Source organism: Oncorhynchus kisutch, linkage group LG28 (genome assembly GCF_002021735.2).
Source record: "Oncorhynchus kisutch isolate 150728-3 linkage group LG28, Okis_V2, whole genome shotgun sequence".
In the NCBI taxonomy this organism is placed as follows: domain Eukaryota; kingdom Metazoa; phylum Chordata; class Actinopteri; order Salmoniformes; family Salmonidae; genus Oncorhynchus; species Oncorhynchus kisutch.
In genome coordinates, this window is record NC_034201.2 from 32,194,188 (window position 1) to 32,220,885 (window position 26,698).

At 42.1% G+C, this 26,698-nt stretch overlaps 2 protein-coding genes across 4 annotated transcripts in view; both read left to right on the forward strand.

Annotated features, from left to right (window-relative positions):
• LOC109872618 (protein FAM168A) overlaps positions 1-12,522 on the forward strand; it is a 50,343-nt gene extending 37,821 nt beyond the window's left edge. Inside the window, exons 4-8 of one of the 2 annotated variants that reach the window (XM_031808426.1) lie at positions 1,632-1,757; positions 6,433-6,575; positions 6,806-6,983; positions 7,615-7,758; positions 8,050-12,522. In XM_031808426.1, coding sequence (XP_031664286.1) covers positions 1,632-1,757; positions 6,433-6,575; positions 6,806-6,983; positions 7,615-7,733 — 566 coding nt within the window. In that variant the 3' untranslated portion in view covers positions 7,734-7,758; positions 8,050-12,522. The remainder of the gene's footprint in view (positions 1-1,631; positions 1,758-6,432; positions 6,576-6,805; positions 6,984-7,614; positions 7,759-8,049) is intronic. The other variant, XM_031808427.1, reaches the window with a different exon arrangement.
• Positions 12,523-15,014: 2,492 nt separating this feature from the next.
• The window catches only part of LOC109872872 (F-BAR and double SH3 domains protein 2), a 52,782-nt gene continuing 41,098 nt past the window's right edge, over positions 15,015-26,698 (forward strand). The window contains exons 1-4 of one of the 2 annotated variants that reach the window (XM_031808428.1): positions 15,016-15,271; positions 16,241-16,348; positions 18,028-18,125; positions 25,799-25,844. Coding sequence is in view for 1 of the 2 variants with exons in the window: in XM_020464272.2 (XP_020319861.1) it covers positions 15,251-15,271; positions 18,028-18,125; positions 25,799-25,844 (165 nt within the window). In the remaining variant the exon portion in view is untranslated. Of the gene's footprint in view, positions 15,272-16,240; positions 16,349-18,027; positions 18,126-25,798; positions 25,845-26,698 lie in introns of both variants that reach the window. The other variant, XM_020464272.2, reaches the window with a different exon arrangement.

Here is a 26,698-nt window from a genome sequence, read left to right on the forward strand (position 1 = left end):
GATGGTGTGGGGGTCCTTTGCTGGTGACAATGTCTGTGATTTATTTAGAATTCAAGGCACACTTAACCAGCATGGCTACCACAGCATTCTGCAGCGATACGCCATCCCATCTGGTTTGTGCTTAGTGGGACTATCATTTGTTTTTCAACAGGACAATGACCCAAAACAAACCTCCGGGCTGTGTAAGGGCTATTTGACCAAGAAGGAGAGTGATGGAGTATTGCATCAGATGACCTGGCCTCCACAATCACCCGACCTCGACCCAATTAAGATTGTTTGGAATGAGTTGGACCGCAGAGTGAAGGAAAAGCAGCCATCAAGTGCTCAGCATGTGTGGAAACTCCTTCAAGACTGTTGGAAAAGCATTCCAGATGACTATCTCATGAAGCTGGTTGAGAGAATGTCATCAAGGCAAAGGGTGGATACTTTGAAGAATCAAAAATCTCAAATATTTTGTTATTAGTTTTTTTGGTTAATACATGATTTCATATGTGTTATTTCATAGTTCAGATATCTAAACTATTTTTCTACAATGCAGAAAATAGTTTTAAAAAACTAAACAAAACAAAAACTTGAAGGTGTGTCCAAACTTTTGACTGATACTGTATGTACTCTATTTCTGTTCTCTATGTGTGTGTGTGTACTCTGTTTGTGTGTATGTATACAGTGTCTGGTGAAAGTCTACAAACCCCTTGCCCAGCATTCACATTTTGCAGCCTTTAAATTAAATACAAAAAATGTATAACATTTTATGTACACCACCTACACCATTTTCAAAGTAAAAGTAACATTTTCCAAATTAATAACAAAAATTAAAATGTCTTGATTGCGTATGTCTTCACCCCCCAGAGTTAATACTTGGTGGACCTTTTGGCAGCCATTACAGATGTGAATCATTTGGAATAAGATTCTACCAACGTTGTACAACTCTTAGTGCAACATATATCCATTGTCTTTGTCAGAATTGCTCAAGTTAAGTACATTTGGTTGGGAATCATTGATGGACAGCAATATTCATACCTTGTCTCTGATTTTCAAGCACATTTAAGACAGGACTTAGAATTGACCACTTAGGAACACCAATTGGAAAGACATTCTGGTGTGTCTTTGGCATAAATTTTTTTTATTGTCCTGCTGAAAAATAAAAGGTTTTCAGAAGAATGAGGCAGGGTTTCCTCCCATTTAAATCTGGTCTTTGCTCCCTTCATATTTCTTTTGATCGTGACCAACTCCCCAGTCTCTGCCGGTGAAAAGTATACCCATAACATGATGCTGCCACAACAATAAGAGAACATTTTATATAGTTTTCTTTCACATTGAACATGTGGAGGAGGTTATGTAGATCGGTAGAAGAAAACTCTTAAGTTATTCCCTTTTTAGATTTAATTTTAAGGCAACAAAATATAAAGACTGTGCAAGAGGTGTGTAGACTTTCACTAGCAACCAGGTGTGTACTGTATACTCTGTGTCTACTCTGTGTGTATTCTCTATGTGCGTGCTTGCGTGAGTGCATTTGCATGCTGTGTGTGTTTTATTACTATCTATCCATGTCTATCTTCTATATCTGTGTCTGTGTTCTACGTGTGTGAGGGTGTGTGTGTGTAATCTCTCTGTGTTTGTGTCTGGGACAGTGCTGCTGGTGAAGCAGGGCTGGCCCCAGGCCTCCAGTGCTGCAGTGGGCCCAGAGGGCTCCTATGACCTGGCCATGGACGCAGGCTCAGAGGGCCGCCAGTACCAGGCCTCAGCCGCAGCTTTCAGTAAATATGACCCTATGTACTCTACACACACAGATATGTATTTACACAGACATACTCACACACACGTTTGCACTCATGCACTCTCACACATACATACACAGTATGCACGCAGCAGGGTTTCTGTTAGCCGGTAAATGCTGCCCCCCCCCCCCCAAGAAAAATGCCACGCTGATAAATAAAATTGTTGCCGACCAAATTGTCCAGGAAAGAAAAAATCCATTGCAAAATTATGCATTTTATTAATTGAAGGAAATACCAGTCGATGTGCTCCAATTTCAAAGGCAAATATACTTCATATATAAAACCATTAAGCTGCTTGGAAATTAGTGTAGGGTATTTTTAGTCACACAAAAGACGCGAGGTCCTCAAAAGAGACTTCAGCTAAGTGTACCCCGACTAGGTCCTCATAAGAGACTTCAGCTAAGTGTACCCGACTAGGTCCTCATAAGAGACTTCAGCTAAGTGTACCACGACTAGGTCCTCATAAGAGACTTCAGCTAAGTGTACCCGACTAGGTCCTCATAAGAGACTTCAGCTAAGTGTACCCGACTAGGTCCTCATAAGAGACTTCAGCTAAGTGTACCCGACTAGGTCCTCATAAGAGACTTCAGCTAAGTGTACCCGACTAGGTCCTCATAAGAGACTTCAGCTAAGTGTACTCTGACTAGGTCCTCAAAAGAGACTTCGGCTAAGTGTACCCGACTAGGTCCTCAAAAGAGACTTCAGCTAAGTGTACCCTGACTAGGTCCTCATTAGAGACTTCAGCTAAGTGTACTCTGACTAGGTCCTCAAAAGAGACTTCAGCTAAGTGTACCCGACTAGGTCCTCAAAAGAGACTTCAGCTAAGTGTACCCGACTAGGTCCTCAAAAGAGACTTTAGCTAAGTGTACCCTGACTAGGTCCTCATTAGAGACTTCAGCTAAGTGTACTCTGACTAGGTCCTCAAAAGAGACTTCAGCTAAGTGTACCCCGACTAGGTCCTCATTAGAGACTTCAGCTAAGTGTACTGGACATAATTGGCGAAGATTGTCTTGATTTTCCCCATTTCCAGTGTGCCTGCCGAGAGGGGATACTTTCTCCACAACAGAGTAAAGACTGCCTCAAGATCACTCCTTCTTTAGGACAAAGTAACAAGGTTGATGCACATCAAACTGCTCCAAAGAGATGGACAGTTTTGACTTCTCAACAGCAGCGGGTCACTTCAGGTCAAGGTCCGCCGCAAACACAAGTAAATTAAAGGCAATGATTGTGTTGGTCAGGCCCGGTCCTAGCAGTTCTGCTACCGCCCTGGGCCAGATCAGCATATCCCGCTCCTGTGTTATGTATAGTACAAAGATTTGGAATGGATTAATAAATTATGTGTATCATGCGCAATTGGTGCATTTCAGTTAAGCTTATTCAGTAGCACTTGAAAACAAAACATTGTTGCCAGCTATACACATCAGAGAGGTACAATGTTGCAATCACTAGTCAGCCAAATGCCTATAGTAGGAAACAGAGTTGTTATCAATAAGCCACGTACGTATATCACACATGACACGAGTCAAGACTCCACGATAGTTCAAATTACAATAGGCATAACATTTATTAACATCATCTAATAAAACTGTGAAAAGAGATATCATTTGAGCTTTGGAAATAAGTGCATTCATGAATGCATGGTACAGGCCTCGTTTCACGGTAGCATTGTAAAATAAGCTTTTTCTCAATGAACCAGTCTTATTTTTGTTTATCTACATATTGAATTTGATTGTCCAACATCAGTTTTATAATTTCTTCATTTTGTGGCCGCCTAGAGTGTCCTCTTTCTACTGCTGTGGTGCTGAATCGCAGCGGGAATGGGGAGTGGGGCGAGCTGGCCCGGTCAAATGAATGTCAACATTTTTAGCTAACCCTAACCATTTTCCTAACCTTAACCTAATTCTCCTAACCTGCCACGTTAATTCTCCAAGCCTGCTGGGTAAGTTCTCCTAACCTGCTACAAAAAGTTAAGCCCTTCTAGGGATGACAGGCCAGCCCTGGTGTTAGTAGACAACTATGTTCTGTTATTTATTAGGCCTAATTAAAATGTTCATGCCCGGGCTAAATTAAATTAGAGAGGCCTAGATTGTATTTGAAAACAGCTGTGTTTTGTTATTTATTAATTAATATAAGTCTTTTGTTTCGGGCCATTTTGAGGCTGTAATCGAACCCACAAATGCTGATGCTCCAGATACTCAACTAGTCTAAAGAAGGACAGTTTTATTGCTTCTTTAATGAGCACAACAGTTTTCAGCTGTGCGAACATAATTGCAAAAGGATTTTCTAATGATCATTTATCCTTTTAAAATGATAAACTTGGATTAGCTAACACAACGTGCCATTGGAACACAGGAGTGATGGTTGCTGATAATGGGCCTCTGTACGCCTATGTAGATATTCCATAAAAAATCTGCCGTTTTCAGCTACAATAGTCATTTACAACATTAACAATGTCTACACTGTATTTCTGATCAATTTGATGTTATTTTAATGGACCAAAAATGTGCTTTTCTTTCAAAAACAAGGACATTTCAAAGTGACCCCAAACTTTCGAACGGTAGTATACATACACACACACACATACACGTTGGCATGGCTGGGGAAACATTCAGAGCTGAGCTGGGTTTCGAGCTCTTGGGAAAAAGGTGTTAGGAAAAGGTTTGTAGTAAGACAGGCCGATGGGGGATGTGAGGTAGTGAGTGACATCACAGGGGGAAGCGATATAGGGGGAGGGGCTGTGGGATGGCACCTTGCTTGGCTTAGTGCGCGGCTGTGTCATATAACATGTTTGCTGGCTGCTGCAGCATACATTCTTTTCATATAGTGTAACTACATTTCAGTTGGATAGATAATGTGTGTTTGAGTCATGGAAGTGATTTGGTGATTTCCTAACATGAATGTAATGATCAGTGTCCTCTAAAACCCACCAGAACGTACACTTCTCTGTGTGTGTGCCTGCGTGTGTGTGCTTGAGTGTTTGAGTAAAAAATAAATAATAATAATGTTCACATTCTGTGTGTTGTTAGTCAGGGCTAAGTTGTCTGACACAGGGCTTGTTCACGATTACAGCCGACTGTCGACTGACTGATCTACAAATTACCTTGCATCATAAATATCTACTTATTATTATTTATAGATCAGTCACAATTGACCCAAAGTGCATCACGTCGGCTGCAATGTCAAACAAGCCCATGGCCTCTCTTTGGGCATTCATAATACAGCTGGTTCTGCTTCATATATGTCCAAAGCTCTGTGGAAACTATATACAGTTGAAGTTTGGAAGTTTACATACACTTAGGTTGGAGTCATTAAAACTTGTTTTTTAACCACTCCACAAATTTCTTGTATGTAAACTTCAGGCTTCAACTGTATATACAGTGGCGCAAAAAAGTATTTAGTCACCCACCAATTGTGCAAGTTCTCCCACTTAAAAAGATGAGAGAGGCCTGTAATTTTCATCATAGGTACACTTCAACTATGACAGACAAATTGAGGGAAAAAAATCAGCATTCTTTGTCCTCCAAACATGACGAGTTGAGTTTTTACCAAAAAGTTATATTTTGGTTTCATCTGACCATATGACATTCTCCCAATCTTCTTCTGGATAATCCAAATGCTCTCTAGCAAACTTCAGACGGGCCTGGACATGGCTTAAGCAGGGGATAACGTCTGGCACTGCAGGATTTGAGTCCCTGGCGGCGTAGTGTGTTACTGATGGTAGGCTTTGTTACTTTGGTCCCAGCTCTCTGCAGGTCATTCACTAGGTCCCCCCATGTGGTTCTGGGATTTTTGCTCACCGTTCTTGTGATCATTTTGACCCCACGGGGTGAGATCTTGCGTGGAGCCCCAGATCGAGGGAGATTATCAGTGGTCTTGTATGTCTTCCATTTCCTAATAATTGCTCCCACAGTTGATTTCTTCAAACCAAGCTGCTTACCTATTGCAGATTCAGTCTTCCCAGCCTGGTGCAGGTCTACAATTTTGTTTCTGGTGTCCTTTGACAGCGCTTTGGTCTTGGCCATAGTGGAGTGTGACTGTTTGAGGTTGTGGACAGGTGTCTTTTATACTGATAACAAGTTCAAACAGGTCCCATTAATACAGGTAACGAGTGGAGGACAGAGGAGCCTCTTAAAGAAGAAGTTACAGGTCTGTGAGAGCCAGATATCTTGCTTGTTTGTAGGTGACCAAATACTTATTTTCCACCATAATTTGCAAATAAATTCATAAAAAAATCCTACAATGTGATTTTCTGGATTTTTTTCCTCATTTTGTCTGTCATAGTTGAAGTGTACCTATGATGAAAATTACTGGCCTCTCTCACCTTTGGAGGCTACATGTATTTTGTAAAGGAGCACTGTCAGTCCTAACTGTTCTCCTCCGCCAATGAGACACTCTGAATGTCAAGACAATTGAAAATGATCTGGACACTGAAACTAGGTCTCGCTCACCACGTTCTCTCTCTCTCTTTCTGTCTCCTTGTCTTTTGCTTTCTCTTTTTCCATCTTTCCCTCTGCCGGCTTGATCTCTCTCTTACTCTCTCTCTCTTGCTTTTTTCTCCATGACTTTCCCTCTCTTGCTTTCTCTCTTTCTCTCCCTCTCTCTTGCTTTCTCTCTTTCCATCCTTCCCTCTCCCTATCTCTCTTATCTTATCTAGGATACACTGCTGGGACGCCCTACAAGGTCCCCCCTGGTCAGTCCAATGGGGCGCCCCCTCCCTATTCCCCGTCCCCTAACCCCTACCAGACGGCCATGTACCCCATCAGAAGTGCCTATCCCCAACAGAACCTCTACGCTCAGGTAAGGACCTGCTTTCTACTCACTGGGGTTGGCTGTCTGTTTGACAATATCACCTTATAAGATGATTGGTGACCATTCTCTACTTTTTGGGAGATTATTAGACAGCTAGCTTGCTGTGTAAAATTAGCTGTGCTAGAAAAGTAAGAGAAGCCATATTCGACATTTTTCCATATTTAATATTGCCAAAGCATTCCAAAAAACATTTATCTCTTTTCTTCTCTTTCTCTCAGGGTGCGTACTACACACAGCCGATGTATGCGGCTCAGCCTCACGTCATCCACCACACCACGGTGGTGCAGCCCAACAGCCTCCCCAACGCCCTCTACCCTGCCCCTGTTCAACAGCCCCGCTCCAACGGCCATATGGCCATGGGCATGGTGGCCGGCACAACCATGGCCATGTCTGCTGGTAAGAAGTCAACATTCAACTACTAGGGTTGCAAAATTCCCAGGTTTTCCAGAAATGTATTTATTTTTTATTTTACCTTTTATTTAACTAGGCAAGTCAGTTAAGAACAAATTCTTATTTTCAATGACGGCCTAGGAACAGTGGGTTTAACTGCCTGTTCAGGGGCAGAACGACAGATTTGTACCTTGTCAGCTCGGGGATTTGAATTTGCAACCTTTCGGTAACTAGTCCAACTCTCTAACCACTAGGCTACCCTGCCGCACCACACATCAGCTGTGTATAGTACGCACCCTGAGAGAAAGAGAAGAAAAGAGAGAATACTGGTTAGAAGATTTGTGGAATCAGGAGAGAATAACCAGGAAATCTGGGAATCCTACAACCAAGATTTCTGGAAAAACTTTACCAAAATGCTCAGATAAGGGAATTTTGTGACCCTATCAACAACTCAAAGTTCACACAACGATTACTTACAGTAATGTTTCTGTTTGGAGTAAAGGCTTTATTTATAACACGTTTATAACACTATTCGATCGAAGTTTGGCCACTGACATGTTTCCATGGTGATGACAACTGTCAGGCCGTGTTACCATGTTGATGACCTCTGTCTGTCTGATTGACCCTCTTTGCCCAGGTACTCTGCTGACCACGCCTCAGCACGCCACTCAGCACATTGGTGGACATCCAGTCACTGTGCCAACCTACCGGCCCCAGGGGACGCCTGGGTACAGCTATGTGCCTCCTCACTGGTAGACCCTCCTCACTGGGCCCCACTCATGTAAGTTACTGGTCCTAGATCAGTTTTAACCTAACACAATGTTATTCCAGTCTATGGTTAGGAGAGTTAAGGTCCCATCTATTGACAGTGCTTTGATACATAAGTGCTTAGATTTGTTATTATTATAAAACAATATATGTGACTAACTGTAATTCTGAGTTATTGTCACTTAGAAAATGAATTGATAGTAGAAATGTGATATTTTCTTTGTAAATTACATATATAATACATATTTCTCCTCTCTCCCCTCTCCATCTCTCTACTCCCCCTCTCTCTCTCACTCTTTCTCAGGAGTCAAACATTGCTCCAACTCAAGTCTTACATTGGTGCAGGAGGTCTGGCATACAAGCACCAAGTCTGTCAGCAAGAAAAAAAACTAAAGTGCAAGGGTCACTATGCATTATTTTGTGATTTGGAAAAGCTGCTTTTTCATGTTTTTATTATTTTTTACCAGCCTCAGATTTTTTTTAGATTTTTTTAGTTTTGATTTTGACTCTCTTATAATCCAGACACACACTGACCAGCAGTATAGTACATTTATAGTACATTTGTGCTAAACAATTGTGTGTGTGTGTGTGTGTGTATTTTTGTGTTCTGAACACTGGTTACGACGCAAAGCCAGTCCCTTCAGCCGTGAGAATGTACACCTCTTTGTATGCTGCCAAATGCTCTCATGTTTCAAAAAACATTGGGGGGAAAGCGCCGTACGAGTGTCGCGCCTGGTTTCTTTTGTGTTGCGCCTAGATTATTTTCCACTTTTCTTGATTTGCATTCCCATTTCGGTTTACGTTCAAACACAACCATCTTCCAGCACAAGATAACAAGGGTCGTCTTCCAGCTTGTAGCAACAGTGCATTAACTTGGCTTCGTAAGATTATTCCCACTGTATATCAGTCATGTGGTAGAAGAAAGACTAATACCGTAAGTACCGTAATAGTTACACACCATGTAGAGTACATTTTCAGTAAGTTCAGTGGACTTAAATAGCTTTTACGTCTACTAGAGTATTGTAAGCAATTGAAATATCTATACATGAATATATATTATATATAGGAATACTGACGTGTGAGCGAGCGCCTGTGCGCATTTGTGGTTCTTTTGGACAAGTAAAAGCTCTGCAAACTTAAAAACACACTCACATTTAGGTTTTTCAGTTGGTATGAGTAGTGGCACATGTACACAATGCATATACAGATTCATAGGACATCACACACACAGACTCAAAAGTGTAGACATCATAGGATGCGATGGATAGATTGCTGGATAGGATCTCCCTATTGCAGGCTATGTTGTGAATTGAATCCAACTCTAATCTAGTGTCAACTGAAGTGCATGGAGTTTGAAGGGTGAGGCAAATTGTCAGTTGGACCAGGGATAACTAAGTTGAAGGATTCAAGGGATTTACGGTCAATAGAAGAGAGGGGAGAAAGGAATACAAGGGGAGTAGTGAGTGGAAAAAGGAAGAAAAGCATCTAAATTGTGTTGTGGTCAAGCATCTATGCCCATAGCCTTGTGCTGCATGCCTCCCATTGATCTCACAGGCTGGAGATAAGTGTTATTCGCAATAAAGATCCCATGTGATGTCATGTTTACATGTTTAATAGATATCTAGGCCCTAAACTGCACCATTTACCTGGGTCCTGTTCAGCAAGGCACGCCAGAGCAAAACGTTTTGCATTGGAAAACGAAAATTGGTGTTCTTATTGGACAGATTCAGGTAGTACCGCCCTGTTTTAGTCCTTTTCAAAACGTTTTCTCGGGAACTTAACATGGCCCTGATCAGTGTCACTCGTTCTTCAGGTGACCAGTAGAGGGCAGTAGTGAGGGGTGCAGGGCAGACAGCAGAGTTAAGGCTTCTTCCGCACGCTTCAGTTTGGGTAGCCGAACCGAACGAGTGGGCTCGCATACCTTACCTTCGCTTGAAAAAAGAGAAAAAAGACGCAATAGTACTGTTTGTCCGTTTTGGGACTACGTAGCCAAAATAGTCTAAATTAATCTAGAAATCTGTCATTCATTTTGATGTTTTTGCAAAGGAGATCTTAGTTGTGCAATTTTACATCTAACTATGATGTTTGGTGGAGTATTTCTCAATTGAAAACATTTGCATGAAAATGAGTCGTCTATCATTGAATTACAGCAAACACTTCATTGAGGAATTCCTACTGTTGACCAATCGCCGATGAAAGGGTGTTAACTTCGGCTTGCCTCGCAAGAAAAAAATTGTGTGCAACGAACAGTCGAAAAAACCCTTGCCGAAGACCAAAACTAATAAAAACTCCACCAAATGTAGTCATAATATATACACATACTGTTCCAAACTGCTTGGTTGGCTCAGGGTTTTAGAGGGGCCCTCTATTCCCTTCCTATTTAGGGCTCTGGTCAAAAGTAGGGCACTATATAGGGAATTGAGTGCTATTTGGAACAGAAACAAGGTTTTAGAAGCCAGACTGACCTCAACAGAGATGTGTTTCAGTCCAGAGAATTGTGTCATCTGGTCTCAATGTGTATATTACTCCGTAGTCCATGCAATTGACACTAGTTCACCTGTCTTGTGAAATCTTCTAAACAATGGGAGGTGTAAAAATGCTCTAAAACACATGATTTTGGACTTAGATTAGTGAAAGGAAACATTTAGTCGTCATGTTGGCCAACATCCTAGGCCCTCCCTCCCTTCAGAGTAGCCAATAGAACAGGTTCAAGACATTGTTTCCAGGGCATCCAATAGCAGACACAATGGAAGGGAGATAGGATCGTGAAGGGAATCATGTGTATGAGAGGAAGAATTTGTGTTCTAACAGGAAATTGGGAACATTTAAAAAAAGGTTTCAATCATGTCCCTTTAGTCGGGGCCAAAAACCCTATGACAGGGGCACTGAGTTGGGAGAGGTCCGTGTGCGGCATGTGTTGACTCCAAATCAACCCATAACCTAGCCCTAGCCTCTACTCCTCTCAGGTCTTCTGAGAGGATTGGGATAGGTGAAATCAATATGGCTGACATTTCCACCCAGCCAATCAGAAGGCAAGATTTTACCATAATGCGTACAGTGTATTGATCCAGTCTGCCTCATCCACAGGAGTGACTAGGGTGTAGGGGCTAGGGATCCATTTGGAATTCAGAATAGAGTTGGCAAGGAAGCAGGGTTCAGCTTGGGTAGAGTTTAAAGGTTGTGAGGAGGAGTTCCATACTAGGTTATTATGGTTCAGTACTAGGTTACCGTATCATGACCACATATCAGAGTTATCATGTGAGTGTGTCAAAATTGTATTGCACAAACATCTAAAAGTAATAATCTATACTAAATACCAGGTACTTAGCTCATATTTTAAGAGATTTCTTAAGAGTTCATTTAGTTCCGTGCATTTGACTCTGGTCTCAATAAACAACTGTAAATTTAAGAGAATATCTGTTGTGAATAATTGCTACTGCTTTTTTCAATCTGTTACAATCAGTTAACTACTATGTAAAATGCTAAATGCCATTTTTTTGCCACAGTGTTACATCGCCAATGGAAATAAAACATTTATTTAAAGGAGAGACATCCTGCACCCAACATATGACAATTGATACAGTAGCATTCGCTAGTGAACGAGGTATAGATGTGTAGATGAGTGAGGCATGTATACAGTCCTGTGTGAGAGTTTTTTCCCAACATGGCACTGGTCAGACTGTGTAGAGCCAATGTTATCCAAACGCTACTCTCCCCTGTCAGTAGCCTATCACAGAGCCAAACAGAACAAGAACATTGAAAACAAGTCTCAAAAGTAAATGTATTGTGCCACATTTTTTGGGAACATTAGAGGGAAGACCATCGAAAAATATAGTTTTGTAGTGCTATTCACCAGAACATGTAATGTGATGCAAGAGCTTAACAATGCATATGACTAGTTGCACAGGCCCAAGTCTGTGAATGCTATGTTGAGTGCTAAATCTTTGGTGGTTCAAAACCTCAATAATAATTCAACCATGTGTACTATGAGTATAACTGCAGTGTTTTAAAAAAAGGCACAAAAAAAAGATAAAATTTTAATTTCTTGTATGTAATTTAAGCGCTTTTTACCATAAGTGTTATTTAAGGTTTTGTTTATTGATTGATGTTTATTATTCTTAAGATAGAAGATCTTTATTGTCAATCTCAAGTGGGTTGCCTTTTGGTGCTTCAGAGGGCATTTCAGAACACAAGTCTGTAGGATGAGTGGAGCAGATGTGCGGAGGGACACAATCTGGCAACCCGGTCAGAAGCGACTGGCATACAGGTCCCTCCTACTCGCTGGCCTTTTCCCCTCAAAGACCCAAGGCATTGAAACACGAGAGGAATGTTCCGAGAACCAAACTGACACCATAAACAGACGTTCCCAGAACATCCAGGGAACCTAATGTGCTAACTGGTCATTATCTGAAAGTTACCCCAGAGTCAAGTCCTTACACTACAATTCATGTTTATTGAAACAACATGCTAAAGTGTATGGGTCCACAGTTTGCGGACTGAAGCATGAGAGCTGTAGCCTGGGATTGAAACTTATTTTGTTATGTTTCACCATTGTTTCACTTCATGTTATGTAATAACCATGCAACGTAGCAAACTCAGTTTGAATTCTAGGCTATGGGAACTGCTCCTGAGTGTCTCAATGCCTGGGGTTTGAGAAGCAAGCAGCTCCACCAAGGTTGAACACACAATCTCTTTGGTTTGTCTGTTTTCTTTGGTCACAATGAACTTTGGCCTTGTCAAACCTTTGATTTGAACACTAATTCAGAGAGAGTGAAGTATACCCTTGTGTCTTCCCCAAAAAATAATCAAAGAAATTGTTTAAAAGAGTCAGCACCTTGAGATTAAAATCATTTCCCAACTAATGGCCGCTCAGAGCTCTTGCAACGTTCTGTCACATGGTTGCAGCAACACTGGCAGAATGTTTTTGTAACATAAGATTGGGACGTTTGTAAAGCAGAGTCCCACATCAGACTTGTGTATATGAAGTGTAAATCTGGTTTTGTTTTCATGTCATTCTAATGAGGATCACTCAGTGATTCTGGTGACAGAAGTAAGGCAAGTTTGTAATTGTATAATATTTACTGTACGATGTAGAACATTCAATAACTATTAAAATCTTTCCAAAAAAGCCCAGCTTTTTACTTGTGTTACATTTGTGTCCTCCGCCAATTCATCTTAAAGGAACATTGTGGCCTCTATAAATTCAATCAGTCAAAGGATAAGACGTAGACTACACTTCAGATTTCCAACATCAGCTATGCATCAGTGGAGAAATGTAATTGAAAGGGGGTGACCCTTTCTAAGGACAACCAGTATGCCAGTATGTCTTAAATTGCCCAAATCAGCTGTTTTAAGACATTTCTCAACCTTTAAGTCATAACACCTTTTGTGTAAGGGTGACAGCCACCTCTTCCACGGAGATTTGATCAATTAAGGCCAGAGACATCCATCAGACCTGGGTTCAAATATGTGCATTTGACTATTTGTTATTTAAATAATTATTTTCTGTGTATCTGAGTATTTTCAAATGATGTGGCCCGAATCAACTACTCCTATTGGATGTACAGTGTATTTCCTATAAATAGCCTACTATTTGAAAGTATTTGAAAATACTTATTTCTATTTCAAATACATTATTTCAAATACCAAACAAACATGGTTCAAATGCATGGGAGTATTTATGTATTTGTATAATTACTGTGTGTTTGAGTATTTCAAATACATGCCAATACTTTTCAATAATTAACTACTTGTGTTTTCAAATAAAAAAATATTTAAACACTTAATTCCAAATGACTTTGAAAGTAATTCAAATACCTTAAATAGTATTTAAAGGGACCATATCCACAAGTGTCTCAGAGTAGGAATGCAGATCTAGGATCAATTTAGTATTTTAGATCATAATGATTACGATTATATGGACAGATGGGGAGCTGATCCTAGTTCAGCACTCCTACACTGAGATGCTTTATGGATACGGGCCCAGGTCTTCTGGCCATAGGACAATTTGGGGAATTGAGCTGGTTTATCTTTAGCCCAGTGGGCCTCTCTAAATTAGGGTTTTAGCGCCGAAATATCATTATTTTGCTAAGAATGGGCTGGTGTGGGGGCCTTGAGGAAAAAATTGTCTGGTGTGTTTTTCCTCAGCGTGAAATGCCTGTGCGGAAGTTCCGGTCCCAGTCTAGTTTCAGTTTCAAGTTTAAATTTTAATGTCATATGCACAAGAACAGTGAAATGTCTTTCTTGCTAACTCAAAACCCCAAAATGCAATAATCAATAACAATGTAATACTAGAAAAAAACATGAGAAATATGAAGATTACAATATGTAAGTAAGTAAGCATGCTATATACAGGGTCAATTCCAACACCATATTTATAATGTGCAAGGATACTGGAGTGATTGAGGTATATATGTACTGTATAGGGGTAAGGTGACTAGGCAACAGGATATGTGATAAGAGTAGCAGCAGCTTGTTTGTGAGTGGTGTGTGTGTGTAGTGTGCGTGCATGCTATGTGTGAGTGAGCAGATGATGGAGTGAATGTGTGTGAATGTGTAGGGCCCTGTGAGTGTGTAGGGCCCTGTGAGTGTGTAGGGCCCTGTGAATGTGTAGGGCCCTGTGAATGTGTAGGGCCCTGTGAGTGTGTAGGGCCCTGTGAGTGTGCATAGAGAGTGCAAAAATAAAGGTTAACTCAGATAGTCCGGTAGTTAGCTATTTATCAGCCTTATTGCATAGGGATATAAGCTGTTCAAGAGCCTGCCCCTGTTAAATGCCCAGTTAACAAATGTAATTGCATTCTCCCATGAATCTCTTATTTTATAAACATGTCAAACTCAGTGCACTGCTAATGACCAATAGCCTACTTTAATCACAAAAGTAGGCCTACAACACAAGACAACCTGGACATTGTTTTAGTCAACCATGTTGAATGATAGGCTACTAGAAATATGTATAATTTCGCCTTTACGTGTCATTTATCTGTGGTAGGGATAAATCTCTATATTCATCTGAGACAATTGAGAGAGAATGAATAATAAAATAGGTGTATTTCTGAGGGCCACGGCATAGGCCTAAACGCACAGATGTGCAGGGGTTAGAGAGATGTACTGTATCACCTAATCCCCAACTAATCCCAATGTTTATGAGGAGGACATTGCCACTAGAGAGATATAGCCCACGGTGAGGCTTCATCCCAACCCAGAGCAATTCAATCCCAATGAAAAATCCCGTGCATTTCCTCAGCGTGTCGCCATTCTTCTCTCCTCCACCGGAAACCCCACTGAATCGCAAACTTCACTTTTATGTTCGCGGAGGCAGTCAATTTTTAACAGGACTTCGTCCGTGTGTTGAGTTTGGTCGTTATGGCCGCCTGAATCAGACTAGCTAAATTCGCACAGTGCATGGTTGTCTTTCGATTGTATCTAAATTACAGAAAGTTTTGCACGGGATTTCCGGATTAACGCAAATATTTGTTAGGATTTTTCTTGGGGGTTAAAATTCAAACATGCAGCCTCCGCCGAGAAAGGTGAGTTGTTTAGTTTTTACTTTCCTCTGCAAATGTTTTGACGAATGTTGGAAGATGCACGCTTTGTTGCAGTCCAACTTTAAGAAATGTGCCCACTACGTCGGAACAAAGTTGTATAGTTTTTATCGAACGCAAATACGACCTTTTTTTGTTATAGAAGACTACTTCTTGAAACGGTTATATTTTTTTCAATGTTCCAAAGTAGCCTAAGAAATGTCCTAGTATTCAATTCAAGGAAAACACATTTTCTCACGGTTCCAAATAGGTTATAGCCTTTGCCTGGCTCACAAACTGACAAAGATACATTGTAACAGTCTTGCTTTTGGTGGAGATAATTTGTAGTAAACTATAGTGGTGATGGATGACTGAATTTGGACCCGTATAAAATAAAATAGCAACACAACTGTAGCTAGAACAGCAAAACAATTATTGTAATGGGAATCCTGTTACGGTATCATGTTGCAGAAACATTACACACCATCGGACAAGTCGCCGAAGTCTGTTGCGGGTTGGATAAGAAATTATACTGTGTTAAAATTCCATCAGTTGAAGTTGAACTTGGACTGGATATCAAATTCTGTAAAATCCAGATTAGTTATTTTTAACAACGATGTTCTTAATGGGTTAATGGGGAAAAAACAATTATCACTATGATACGTATGCCATTTTTGTTATATTCATGATTAGCTAGTTTATGGATTAATTTCTCTCTTAAACCGGGTTCGTTTAGTCTACTAATTGCTGAGGAATATTAAAATGTCAGTGGTAGCACTACAGATTAGTCAATTCCTGAAATAGAAACACCTTGGCCTATTAGATCAACCATTTGACTTGTTGTAGTTGCCTGAATATAGCCTTCTAATTTTAACCTTAGTATATTTCCCCTAATGATCAGCTGTGTTATGATAATAGTATAATACACTACAGTAGGCTGTGGTTCACTACAAAATACTGTATTATAATTTACAGTGCAACACACCAACCAATGCATGGTCCAGATCAACCTGAGATCGAATGACAAGTGAAGATCAACACCATGCATGATGACAGAATGATCTTCTCAGGGTAGCCTATAAGGTCAGTGAGTGTAGTTTGAGCCCTAATGGTTTCCCAGTTGAACACACACCCAATTACTAGCCCTGAGACTGGGTTACCTAACCCAGGGGCCAATTAGAAGTCTACAGAGGCAACTCTGCTTTCCTCCACCCTGCCCCAGAGTGAAGCATTTTACCCAGCTTCATCTGCCTCTGGATTAGTACATAGTTGACTTCTGGGCCTTGTTCACTAGAAAATAAAATGCTCGGAAACAGGGAGGGGAATTGTCATTTTCCAGTAAGATATGCTCAATTTTGTTTTGCGGTGCCCTAATGAACACGACTTAGATCAATTTAATGGCTTGGTATTGTTGTGAATCTGTCAACCGGGAACACGCAGATATCCAAAGACTGTTAAAAATAATGTTTGCACTTGGGAGCAATTTCCAAATGCCTGAAGGTACCATGTTCTTCTGTACAAACAATAGTACGCAAGTATAAACACCATGGGACCACGCAGCCGTCATACCACTCAGGAAGGAGACTCATTCTGTCTCCTAGAGATTAATGTACTTTGGTACGAAAAGTGCAAATCAATCCCAGAACAACAGAAAAGGACCTTGTGAAGCTGCTGGAGGAAACAGGTACAGAAGGATCTATATCCACAGTAAAACTAGTGCTATATCTACATAACCTGAAAGGCCGCTCAGCCAGGAAGAAGCCATTGCTCCAAAACCGCCATACAAAAGCCAGAGTACGGTTTGCAACTGCACATGGGGACAAAGAAAGTACTTTTTGGAGAAATGTCCTCTGGTCTGATGAAACAAAAATAGAACTGTTTGGCTATAATGACCATCGTTATGTTTGGAGGAAATAGGGAGAGACTTGCAAACCGAAGAACACCATCCCAACCGTGAAGCCCGGGGGTGGCAGCATCATGTTGTGGGGGTGCTTTGCTGCAGGAGGAACTGGTGCACCTCACAAAATAGATAGCATCATGAGGTAGGAAAATTATGTGGTTATATGGAAGCAACATCTCAAGACATCAGTCAGGAAGTTAAAGCATGGTCGCAAATGGGTCTTCCAAATCGACAATGAATGACCCCAAGCATACTTCCAAAGTTGTGGCAAAATGGCTTAAGGACAACAAAGTCAAGGTATTGGAGTGGCCATCACAAAGCCAGCCCTGACCTCAATCCTATAGAAAATGTGTGGGCAGAACTGAACGTGTGTGTGAGCCTGGAGGCCTACAAACCTGACTCAAGTTACACCAGTGCTGTCAGGAGGAATGGGCCAAAATTCACCCAATTTATTGTGGGAAGCTTGTGGAAGGCTACCTGAAACATTTGACCCAAGTTAAACAATTTAAAGGCAATGCTACCAAATACTAATTGAGTGTATTTAACTTCTGACCCACTGGGAATGTGATGAAATAAATAAAAGCTGAAATAAATAATTAATAATATTATTTTGACATTTCACATTCTTAAAATAAAGTGGTGATCTTAACTGACCTAAGACAAGGAATTTTTACCAGGATTAAATGTCAGGAATTGTGAAAAACTAAGTGTATTTGGCTAAGGTGTATGTCAACTTCTGACTTCATCTGTATATGACATGCGGTGCTCTTATCAGGAGTTGACTGTATTCTGCTCCATATACAAGAGCTGGATTTGGATGTTTTGCCCACTTCTTCTGACATAACTGTTTTGCCTCTCTCAGGTCAAGGTTACCCAGGAGCTGAAACAGACTCACGCTGAGCAGATAAGCAGACTACACATCAAACATCAGACAGAGTGTGACCTACTGGAGGACCTGAGGTAAGGGGAGGAGAGTGGAGGGAGCCGGTGGTTGCCAGTGGAGGCTGCTTCTCTATCCCCAGTTCCAAATCAACCCCTATCCCCTACTACCTAGGCACTTGTGTAGTTGTGAAAGGCTTGGATATGTATAATCAATGGCTACAATTCCACCTAGCCTGTCAGAGGGCCTAGCCCCTATTACCATATTGGTAAAACCTACCCAACCTTTGTAAATGTCTATGATATGAAGTGCCCTTGTGGGGTAGGGGTTTATTTGGAAGGGGACAGTACTCTTGGGTCTGGCTTCCTGTCATTTGGCTTGGGTGACAAAGAGATGAAAAATCACGAAAGATCAAACGAACCAGAGCTGTTCAGCCAGTCGCTCTTGGAGGAAAATTGGTTTTGGATAATAAATTAACTTTGGAATCTTCCTGGTTGGAAGATTCCTGGAATCAGGATGGAATAGTAAGGAAATCTTGGAATCCTCCAAATGTGAATTTTGGTTACCAGAATAAGAAAATATTGATAGTTGGAGAGGGAGAATGATAGGGTCAGGCAGTGATATAGTATAGGGAAGAAGAGGGAGCGCAGGGCCAAGTTCAGTTGTCAAACGTTGCAGATAGAAATTCCAATAATAGAGCCGATGTGATTCCTAAGGGAGCAGACACACAGCACCAAATGTCAATCTGCCGTTCATTCAGCGTGGTGTGTTTTTTAGGGACCACTTTCTCGCTGGTGGGTATCAGACTGACAACATTTTCGAGCGATTCTACATGTAGAATCGGTTTGCAAATTACAGTTTGCACTCTGTTCAGAGGTGCTGTTTTTTGGGACCCCAAGGGATGCACATTTAGTTTTTTGCCATAGCACTACACAGCTGATTCAAATAATCAGCTAATCATCAAGCTTTAACATTTTGAATCAGCTGTGTAGTGTAGGGCAAACTACATGTGGACCCCGTGAGATCCTGAGGACTGAGTTTGGGCAAAGCTGTGTTAAGTATGCTCTGCCGGCAAATGCTATTGGTGTGTCTGATTTTTCAGTGTTTCCCAACTCCGGTCCTCCAGTATCCCCCAACAGTACATATTTTTGTTGTGGCCCCAGACAAGCACACCTGATTTTACTTGTCAACTAATCATCATCATCCCTTAAAGTTGAATCATGTGTGTTTTTCTGGGGCTACAACAAACGTGTGCTGTTGGGAGTACTGGAGTTGGAAAACACTGCTCTACATGACTGGCATGTTTGTTCTACATAGTAGTATGCTATCTGAATGTTCCAAAACGTTGGTCCTATTGAATGCGACCCAGGGTTGTGTTCCCTAGGGACGGCGGTAGCCTAGCGTTTAAGACTGTTGGGCCAGTAAACCCGAAAGGTCGCTGGTTCGAATCCCTAAGCAGATAAGATGGAAAAATCTGCCTGCGCCAATGAAGTGGATGTCGATTTAAGGCAGCCCCCTGTACCTCTGATTCAGAGGGGCTAGGTTAAATGCGGAAGACACATTTCGGTTTAATGCATTCAGTTGTGCAACTGAATAGGTATCCCCTTTCCCTTCATTAGGCACCAAACAAACTAAAATTGGATGGACTACTTCAGGGTTTCCCAAACTCGGTCCTGGGGCCCCGCCTGGGTGCACATTTAGTTTTTTGCCCTAGTGCTACACAGCTGATTCAAATAATCAACAAGCTTTGAATCAGCTGTGTAGTGTTAGGGCAAAAAACAAAACGTGCACCCCTTGGGGTCCCGAGGATCGAGTTTGGGAAACGCTGGCCTTCTTGGACTCCAATAAGAAACACTAAGTTTGCAATGGAAAAACTAAAACTTAGGCTCGAATGAACATGACCCATGCAGAGGGAAAGTAAGAAGAGGCCAAGAGGAGATGCAAATCACCCGAGGGGAAGCCAGATCTGTTGTCAGTTTGGATTTGCTGAATGCTGGAGCACTCAGACCAGTAATGTCTTGTTTTAGCCTGAAGTGACCCATGTGGAATTTTGGCTTTTCATAAGTACAAAAATGGATGTAGCAACTAAGGATTCTAGCTTTAATTTCCAATGAAATGCCCAGTGTACATGACCAGTCTAGTCAAAGCCAATTTGCCTACTTCACCCATCAATCAAAAGGAACTGACTGTGGCCCTGGTGTGTCTGACAAGTCAAGGAGGCTGGGTTGTGTTCAATTGCCAATTAAAACTTATTGTAATGGAAAAACAAATATCCATTTTTCTTATTGGACAGGTCCAGGTAGTCCTTCCCAGTTTCAGTACATTTTTCTACATTTGGTGCTTAATGTGGGAAAGAGGAAAAATATATTGATCACAGAAGGACTAGGCCAGTTGATGCTGTGGTTCTCGTACTGTTTACACATGAGAGAGACAAGATGTGCCATACTCTGCTCACTCCTGGAACTGTAAAGACTCCAAACAACACAACCTGGGTCATATTCATTAGACATCAAACATAATGAAACGGACTGAAACAGAGAGGGACTATTTGGACATGTCAACTTTTCCCTCAACGTTAGTAAGACTAAGGAGCTGATCGTGGACTATAGGAGAAAGAGGGACGAGCACACCCCCATCCACATCAACAGGGCTGTTGTGGAGCAGGTCGAGAGCTTCAAGTTCCTTGGCGTCCACATCACTAAGGACTTGGTCGACACACCCGTACAATCGTGAAGAGGGCACGGCAGCGACTCTTTTCCCTCAGGAGGCTGAAAAGATTTGGCATGGGCCCTCGGATCTTCAGTTATACAGCTGCACCATCAAGGGCATCTTGACTGTCTGCATTGCCACTTGGTATAGCAAATGAACCGCCCTTGATCGCAGCCCAGTATATCACTGGGGCCGAGCTCCCTGTCATCCAGGACCTGTACGGTGCATTCGGAAAGTATTCAGACCCCTTAACTTTTTCCACATTTTATGTTACAGCTTTATTCTAAAATGGATTAAATGTTTCCTCATCAATCTACACACAATACCCTATAATGACAAAGCAAAAACAGGTGTTTAGGTTTTTAATCAAATTTATTCAAAATAAAAAACGAATACATTTACATAAGTATTCAGACTCTTTACTCAGTACTTTGTTGAATCACCTTTGGCAGCAATTACAGCCTTGAGTATTCTTGGGTATGACGCTACAAGCTTGGTACACCTGTATTTTGGGAGTTTATCCCATTCCTCTCTGCAGATCCTCTCAAGCTCTGTCAGGTTGGATGGGGAACGTCGCTGCACAGCTATTTTAAGGTCTCTCCAGAGATGTTCAATTGGGTTTCATGTCTGGGCTCTGGCTGGGCCACACAATGACATTCAGAAACTTGTCCCAAAGCAACTCCTGCGTTGTCTTGGCTGTGTGCTTAGGGCCATTGTCCTGTTGGAAGGTGAACCTCTGGAGCATGTTTTCGTCAAGGAGCTCTCTGTACTTTGCTCCGTTCATCTTTCCCTCGATCCTGATTAGTCTTCCAGTACCTGCCACTGTAAAACATTCCCACAGCATCATGATGCTGCCACCTCCATGCTTCACCGTAGGGATGGTGCCAGGTTTCCTCCAGACGTGACACTTGGCTTTCAGGCCTGATAATCTTGTTTCTCGTGGTCTGAGAGTCCATTAGGTGCCGTTTTGGCAAACTCCAAGTGGGCTGTTGTCCCTTTTACTGAGGAGTGGCTTCTGTCTGACCACTCTACCACAAAGGCCTGATTGGTGGAGTGCTGCGGAGATGGTTGTCCTTCTGGGAGAACCTTCCATCTCCACAGAAGAACTGTCAGTGACCATCGGGTTCTTGGTCACCTCCCTGACTTAGGCCCTCCTCCCCCTTTTGGCCAGGCAGCCAGCTCTAGGAAGAGTCTTGGTGGTTCTAAACTTCTTCCATTTAAGAATGATGGAGGCCTTTTTTGTACCCTGCCCCAATCTGTGCCTCCTCACAGTCCTTTCTCCGGGCTCTACGGACAATTCCTTCGACCTCATGGCTTGGTTTTTGCTCAAACATGCACTTTCAACAGTGGGAACTAATATAGACAGGTGTGTGCCTTTCCAAATAATGTCCAATCAATTTAATTTACCACAGGTGGACTCCCAAGTTGTAGAAACATCTCAAAGATGATCAATGGAAACAGGATGCATGTGAGCTCAAATACTACAGCGTGTCTATGCTGCTTATTCGCACCACTACTACTATTTTGATCTCAATGAAACAATTTGTCAGGTTTATAATCTGACATGCTATTCAACAACTCTCTAGATATCTATCTGATACATCATTTATGATGCCTAGCATATCATTGGCTGTTGAATCTTAGGGCTGTCCCCAACAAAAAAATATTGGTTGACTGAGTCCTGTTTTAACCTTATTTTTCCTTATATAGACAGAATAAAATCAACTTCATATGCGCTGAGCTTTGTCTGATGCTTTAAGCATACTGTTTGATGACATAATTAAGACACAGAAATGACTCAAAGAACCCGATGGTCAAACTGTTATAAAAAGGACAGTGTGTGACTGGGGCACGTTGTCTCGTTCTGTTTAAACACATAGCAGTGTTTATTGCACTGTCCATGCTGAAGCTGTAACATTACAGCCATTTAGTTTCTGACTGTAAAGTTTTGTTCTGTTACTGAAATCCCTCATTTGTTTGACAAACATTCCCTATTCCTTCAACCCTAGCTCTCTTTACATGAAATGCGTGAGCATCACATGCATATGAACAATAGGACCTCACCTATAGCCTATCATAATCACATCATTGGTTATAACAGCAAAATGGATGTGGAGGGCATGAAAAATACACTCGAAATGGGTGAATGTTTACTGGCTACTCAGGAAGGAAAGAGGAAGTCAGATCTGTGGAGGTCATTTGACTTAGTTGTGGAAACTACTGGGGATCTAGAAAAAGGAGGGTATAGGAGCAAGTGTTGCGTGAGTATCGTCTGTGTCAAACAGTCGTTGTTATATTACAATTTTTTTGGGGGGGCAATTTGCAACAGTGTAAACAATACTCTCTCCTCTCTCAATTTTCTTAGACAACAAGGCTCAGGCAAAGGCAGTTTTCTTAGACAACAAGGCTCAGGCAAAGGCAGTTTTCTTAGACAACAAGGCTCAGGCAAAGGCAGTTTTTTTGTCTCTGCTGCCTCCACCGCATTGTTCTCAATCCCACTATACTGATTAACTTTGCTATTATGCACATAGCAACATAGGGATAGGTGCCAATTCTACGTCGCACTAAGATTGAGCATTTGTTATAAAATAATGAGATTGATTAGTGTTGCATCATTATTTTTACATAATATAACCATATACAATTTCATTATCAAATGCCTTAGGAGTGATGGGTTGTGCCATCCCTGTGGCGTCCGCAATGGATTAGTCCACTGAGACAGGCGTGAATCAGACTGGTGTCTTGTGCGCCATGAAAATAATAAAAATATTAGTTTTAATCACATGCGCCGAATACAACAGTTGTAGACCTTACATTGCAATGCTTACTTACAAGCCCATAACCAACAATGCAGTTTAAAAAATACGAGTAAGAAATAAAAGTAACAAGTAGTTAAAGAACAGCAGTAAAATAACAATAGAGAGACTATATATATAGGGGGTACCGGTACAGCGTCAATGTGCGGGGCACCGGTTAGTTGAGGTAATTGAGGTAATTGAGGTAATATGTACATGTAGGTAGAGTTAAAGTGACAGATAATAAGAGTAGCAGCGGTGTAAAAGGGGGGGGGGGGGGCAATGCAAATAATCTGGGTTGCCATTTGATTAGCTGTTCAGGAGTCTTATGGCTTGGGGTAGAAGCTGTTTAGAAGCCTCTTGGACCTAGACATGGCGCTCTGGTACTGCTTGCCGTGCTGTAGCAGAGAGAACAGTCTATAACTAGGGTGGCTGTAATCTTTGACAATTTTTAGGACCTTCTTCTGACACCGCCTGGTATAGAGGACCTGGATGGGAGGAAGCTTGGCCCAGTGATGTACTGGGCCGTACGCACTACCCTCTGTAGTGCCTTGAGGTCGGAGGCCAAGATGTTCCCATACCAGGCAGTGATGCAACCAGTGCAACCATGCTCTCAATGGTGCAGCTGTAGAACCTTTTGAGGATCTGAGGACCCATGCCAAATCTTTTCAGTCTCCTGAGGGGGAATACGTTTTGTTGTGCCCTCTTCACGACTGTCTTGGTGTGCTTGGACCATGTTAGTTTGTTGGTGATGTGGACACCAAGGAACTTGAAGCTCTCAACCTGCTCCACTACAGCCCTGTCAATGAGAATGGGGGTGTGCTCGGTCCACCTTTTCCTGTAGTCCACAATCAACTCCTTTGTGTTGATCATGTTGAGGGAGAGGTTGTTGTCCTGACACCACACGGCCAGTTCTCTGACCACCTCCCTATAGGCTGTCTCATCATTGTTGGTGATCAGGCCTACCGCTGTTGTCATCAGCAAACTTAATGATGATGTTTGAGTCGTGCCTGGCCTTGCAGTCATGAGTGAACAGGGAGTACAGGAGGGGACTGAGCACGCACCCCTGAGGGGCCCCTCTGTGTTGAGGATCAGAGTGGCGAATGTGTTGTTACCTACCTTTACCACCTGGGGTCGGCCCGTCGGGAAATCCAGGATCCAGTTGCAGAGGGAGGCATTTAGTCCCAGGATCCTTAGCTTATTGATGAGCTTTGAGGACACGGTGATGTTGAATGCTGAGGTGCAGTCAATGAATACCTTTTTCACTTAGGTGTTCCTTTTGTCCAGGTGGGAAAGGGCAGTGTGGAGTGCAGTAGAGATTGCATCATCTGTGGATCTTTTAGGGCGGTATGCAAATTGGAGTAGGTCTAGGGTTTCTGGGATAATGGTGTTGTGAGCCATGACCAGCCTTTCAAAGCACTGGCTACAAACGTGAGTGCTATGGGTCGGTGTTAATTTAGACAGGTTACCCTAGTGTTCTTGGGCACAGGGACTATGGTGGTCTGCTTGAAACATGTTGGTATTACAGACTCCGACAGGGAGAAGTTGAAAATGTCAGTGAAGACACTTTCCAGTTGGTCAGCGCATGCTTGCAGTACACGTCCTGGTAATCCGTCTGGCTCTGCGGCCCTGTGAATGTTGACCTGTTTAAAGGTCTTACTCACATCGGCTGTGGAGAGCTTGATCTCACAGTCGTCCGGAACAGTTGGTGCTCTCATGCATGTTTCAGTGTTAAATCCAGGAACATATTCCAGTCTGTGCTAGCCAAACAGTCCTGTAGCTTAGCATCTGCTTCATCTGACCACTTTTTGTACAGCTTTGTACATGTCTCTGTGTGGAGTACCCCCCCCCCCCCCAACAGCACGAGCTGTTTACATATAAGCGGAGTCCGCCACTCCTTGTCTTACCAGATGCCGCTGTTCTATCCTGCCGATACAGTGTATAACCAGCCAGCTGTATGTTGATAATCATAATCATCATTCAGCCACGACTCCATGAAGCATAAGATGTTACAGTTTTTAATGTCTAGTTGGTAACATAAAAAATTGTAACTGCTCGACTAAAGATATCCCGGTCGACCAACAGCCTATCGACCAAACAATCGACCAGTTGATGAAATGGGGTCAGCCCTACTAAATGTTTCATGCTTTGTCTAATTTATATAGTCCTGTAGTGTCCATTCAGTCTCTTTTCCCAGTTTATTAATTATGTTGTATATCATTCTGTGGTTCTACCTTTACTCCTTGTAGGACATTCAGTCAGAAGAAAGCTGCCATAGAGAGGGACTATGCCCAGGTGAGTATCTCTCTCTCCGTCCTTCCTTCTCTCTCTATATATCCCTCTGGAGGTGTGTTCATTTCTGCATGCGGAAGCCATTTCATTGTGGCGTTGCTGTCTTCAGCTTTGGGGCACCCAAAAAATAACTTGCCTCCCACAAAGGCACCAATTCCTTCCTCATACGAGGTTCGGGTAAGGTTGCGGTTGTTGGGTGGATCTGGGCTCAATTGTGGTCCGATGCATTTCTCATCTATCACAGAGGACCACTTTAAAGGTTTTTGTCTCAGTTGTGGTGGTTTGTGTAGCCCACTTCCTTGTCGTCGAGTTGTTTATGCCACAGCTTCCTGTGGATGTCAATTTACTGTCTGATAATCCCCCCTCTGCTTTGGTCTTTTCCGGCTTTGCATCCCTGTGTGGAATGTAAACCATTACTGTGAGAATAGAGGGCCCTGACTTGGGAGTTCCCCCAACCAGGCAGTACCCAGCCACTTCATTGTGTGTAATATAGTGTGTGAGAGGGCGAGAGAGATTGCTGGTGTGTGTGTTTTTGTTTGAGGATTTCATTCACACCCTGCTGATATACCATTCATACAGTGCCTTCAGGAAGTATTCATACCCCTTGACTTATTCCACATTTTGTTGTGTAACAGCCTGAATTCAAAATGGATTTAAAAAAATCTCACATCTACTCACAACATCCCATAATGACAAAGTGAAAGCATGTTTTTACATTTTTCCCAAATGTATTGAAAATGAAATGCATATCTTATTTACAGCGGTATTCCACCCCCTAATTCAGTACTTTGTTGAAACACCTTTGGCAGCGATTTCAGCTGTGAGTCTTTCTGGGTAAGTCTCTTAGAGCTTTGCAC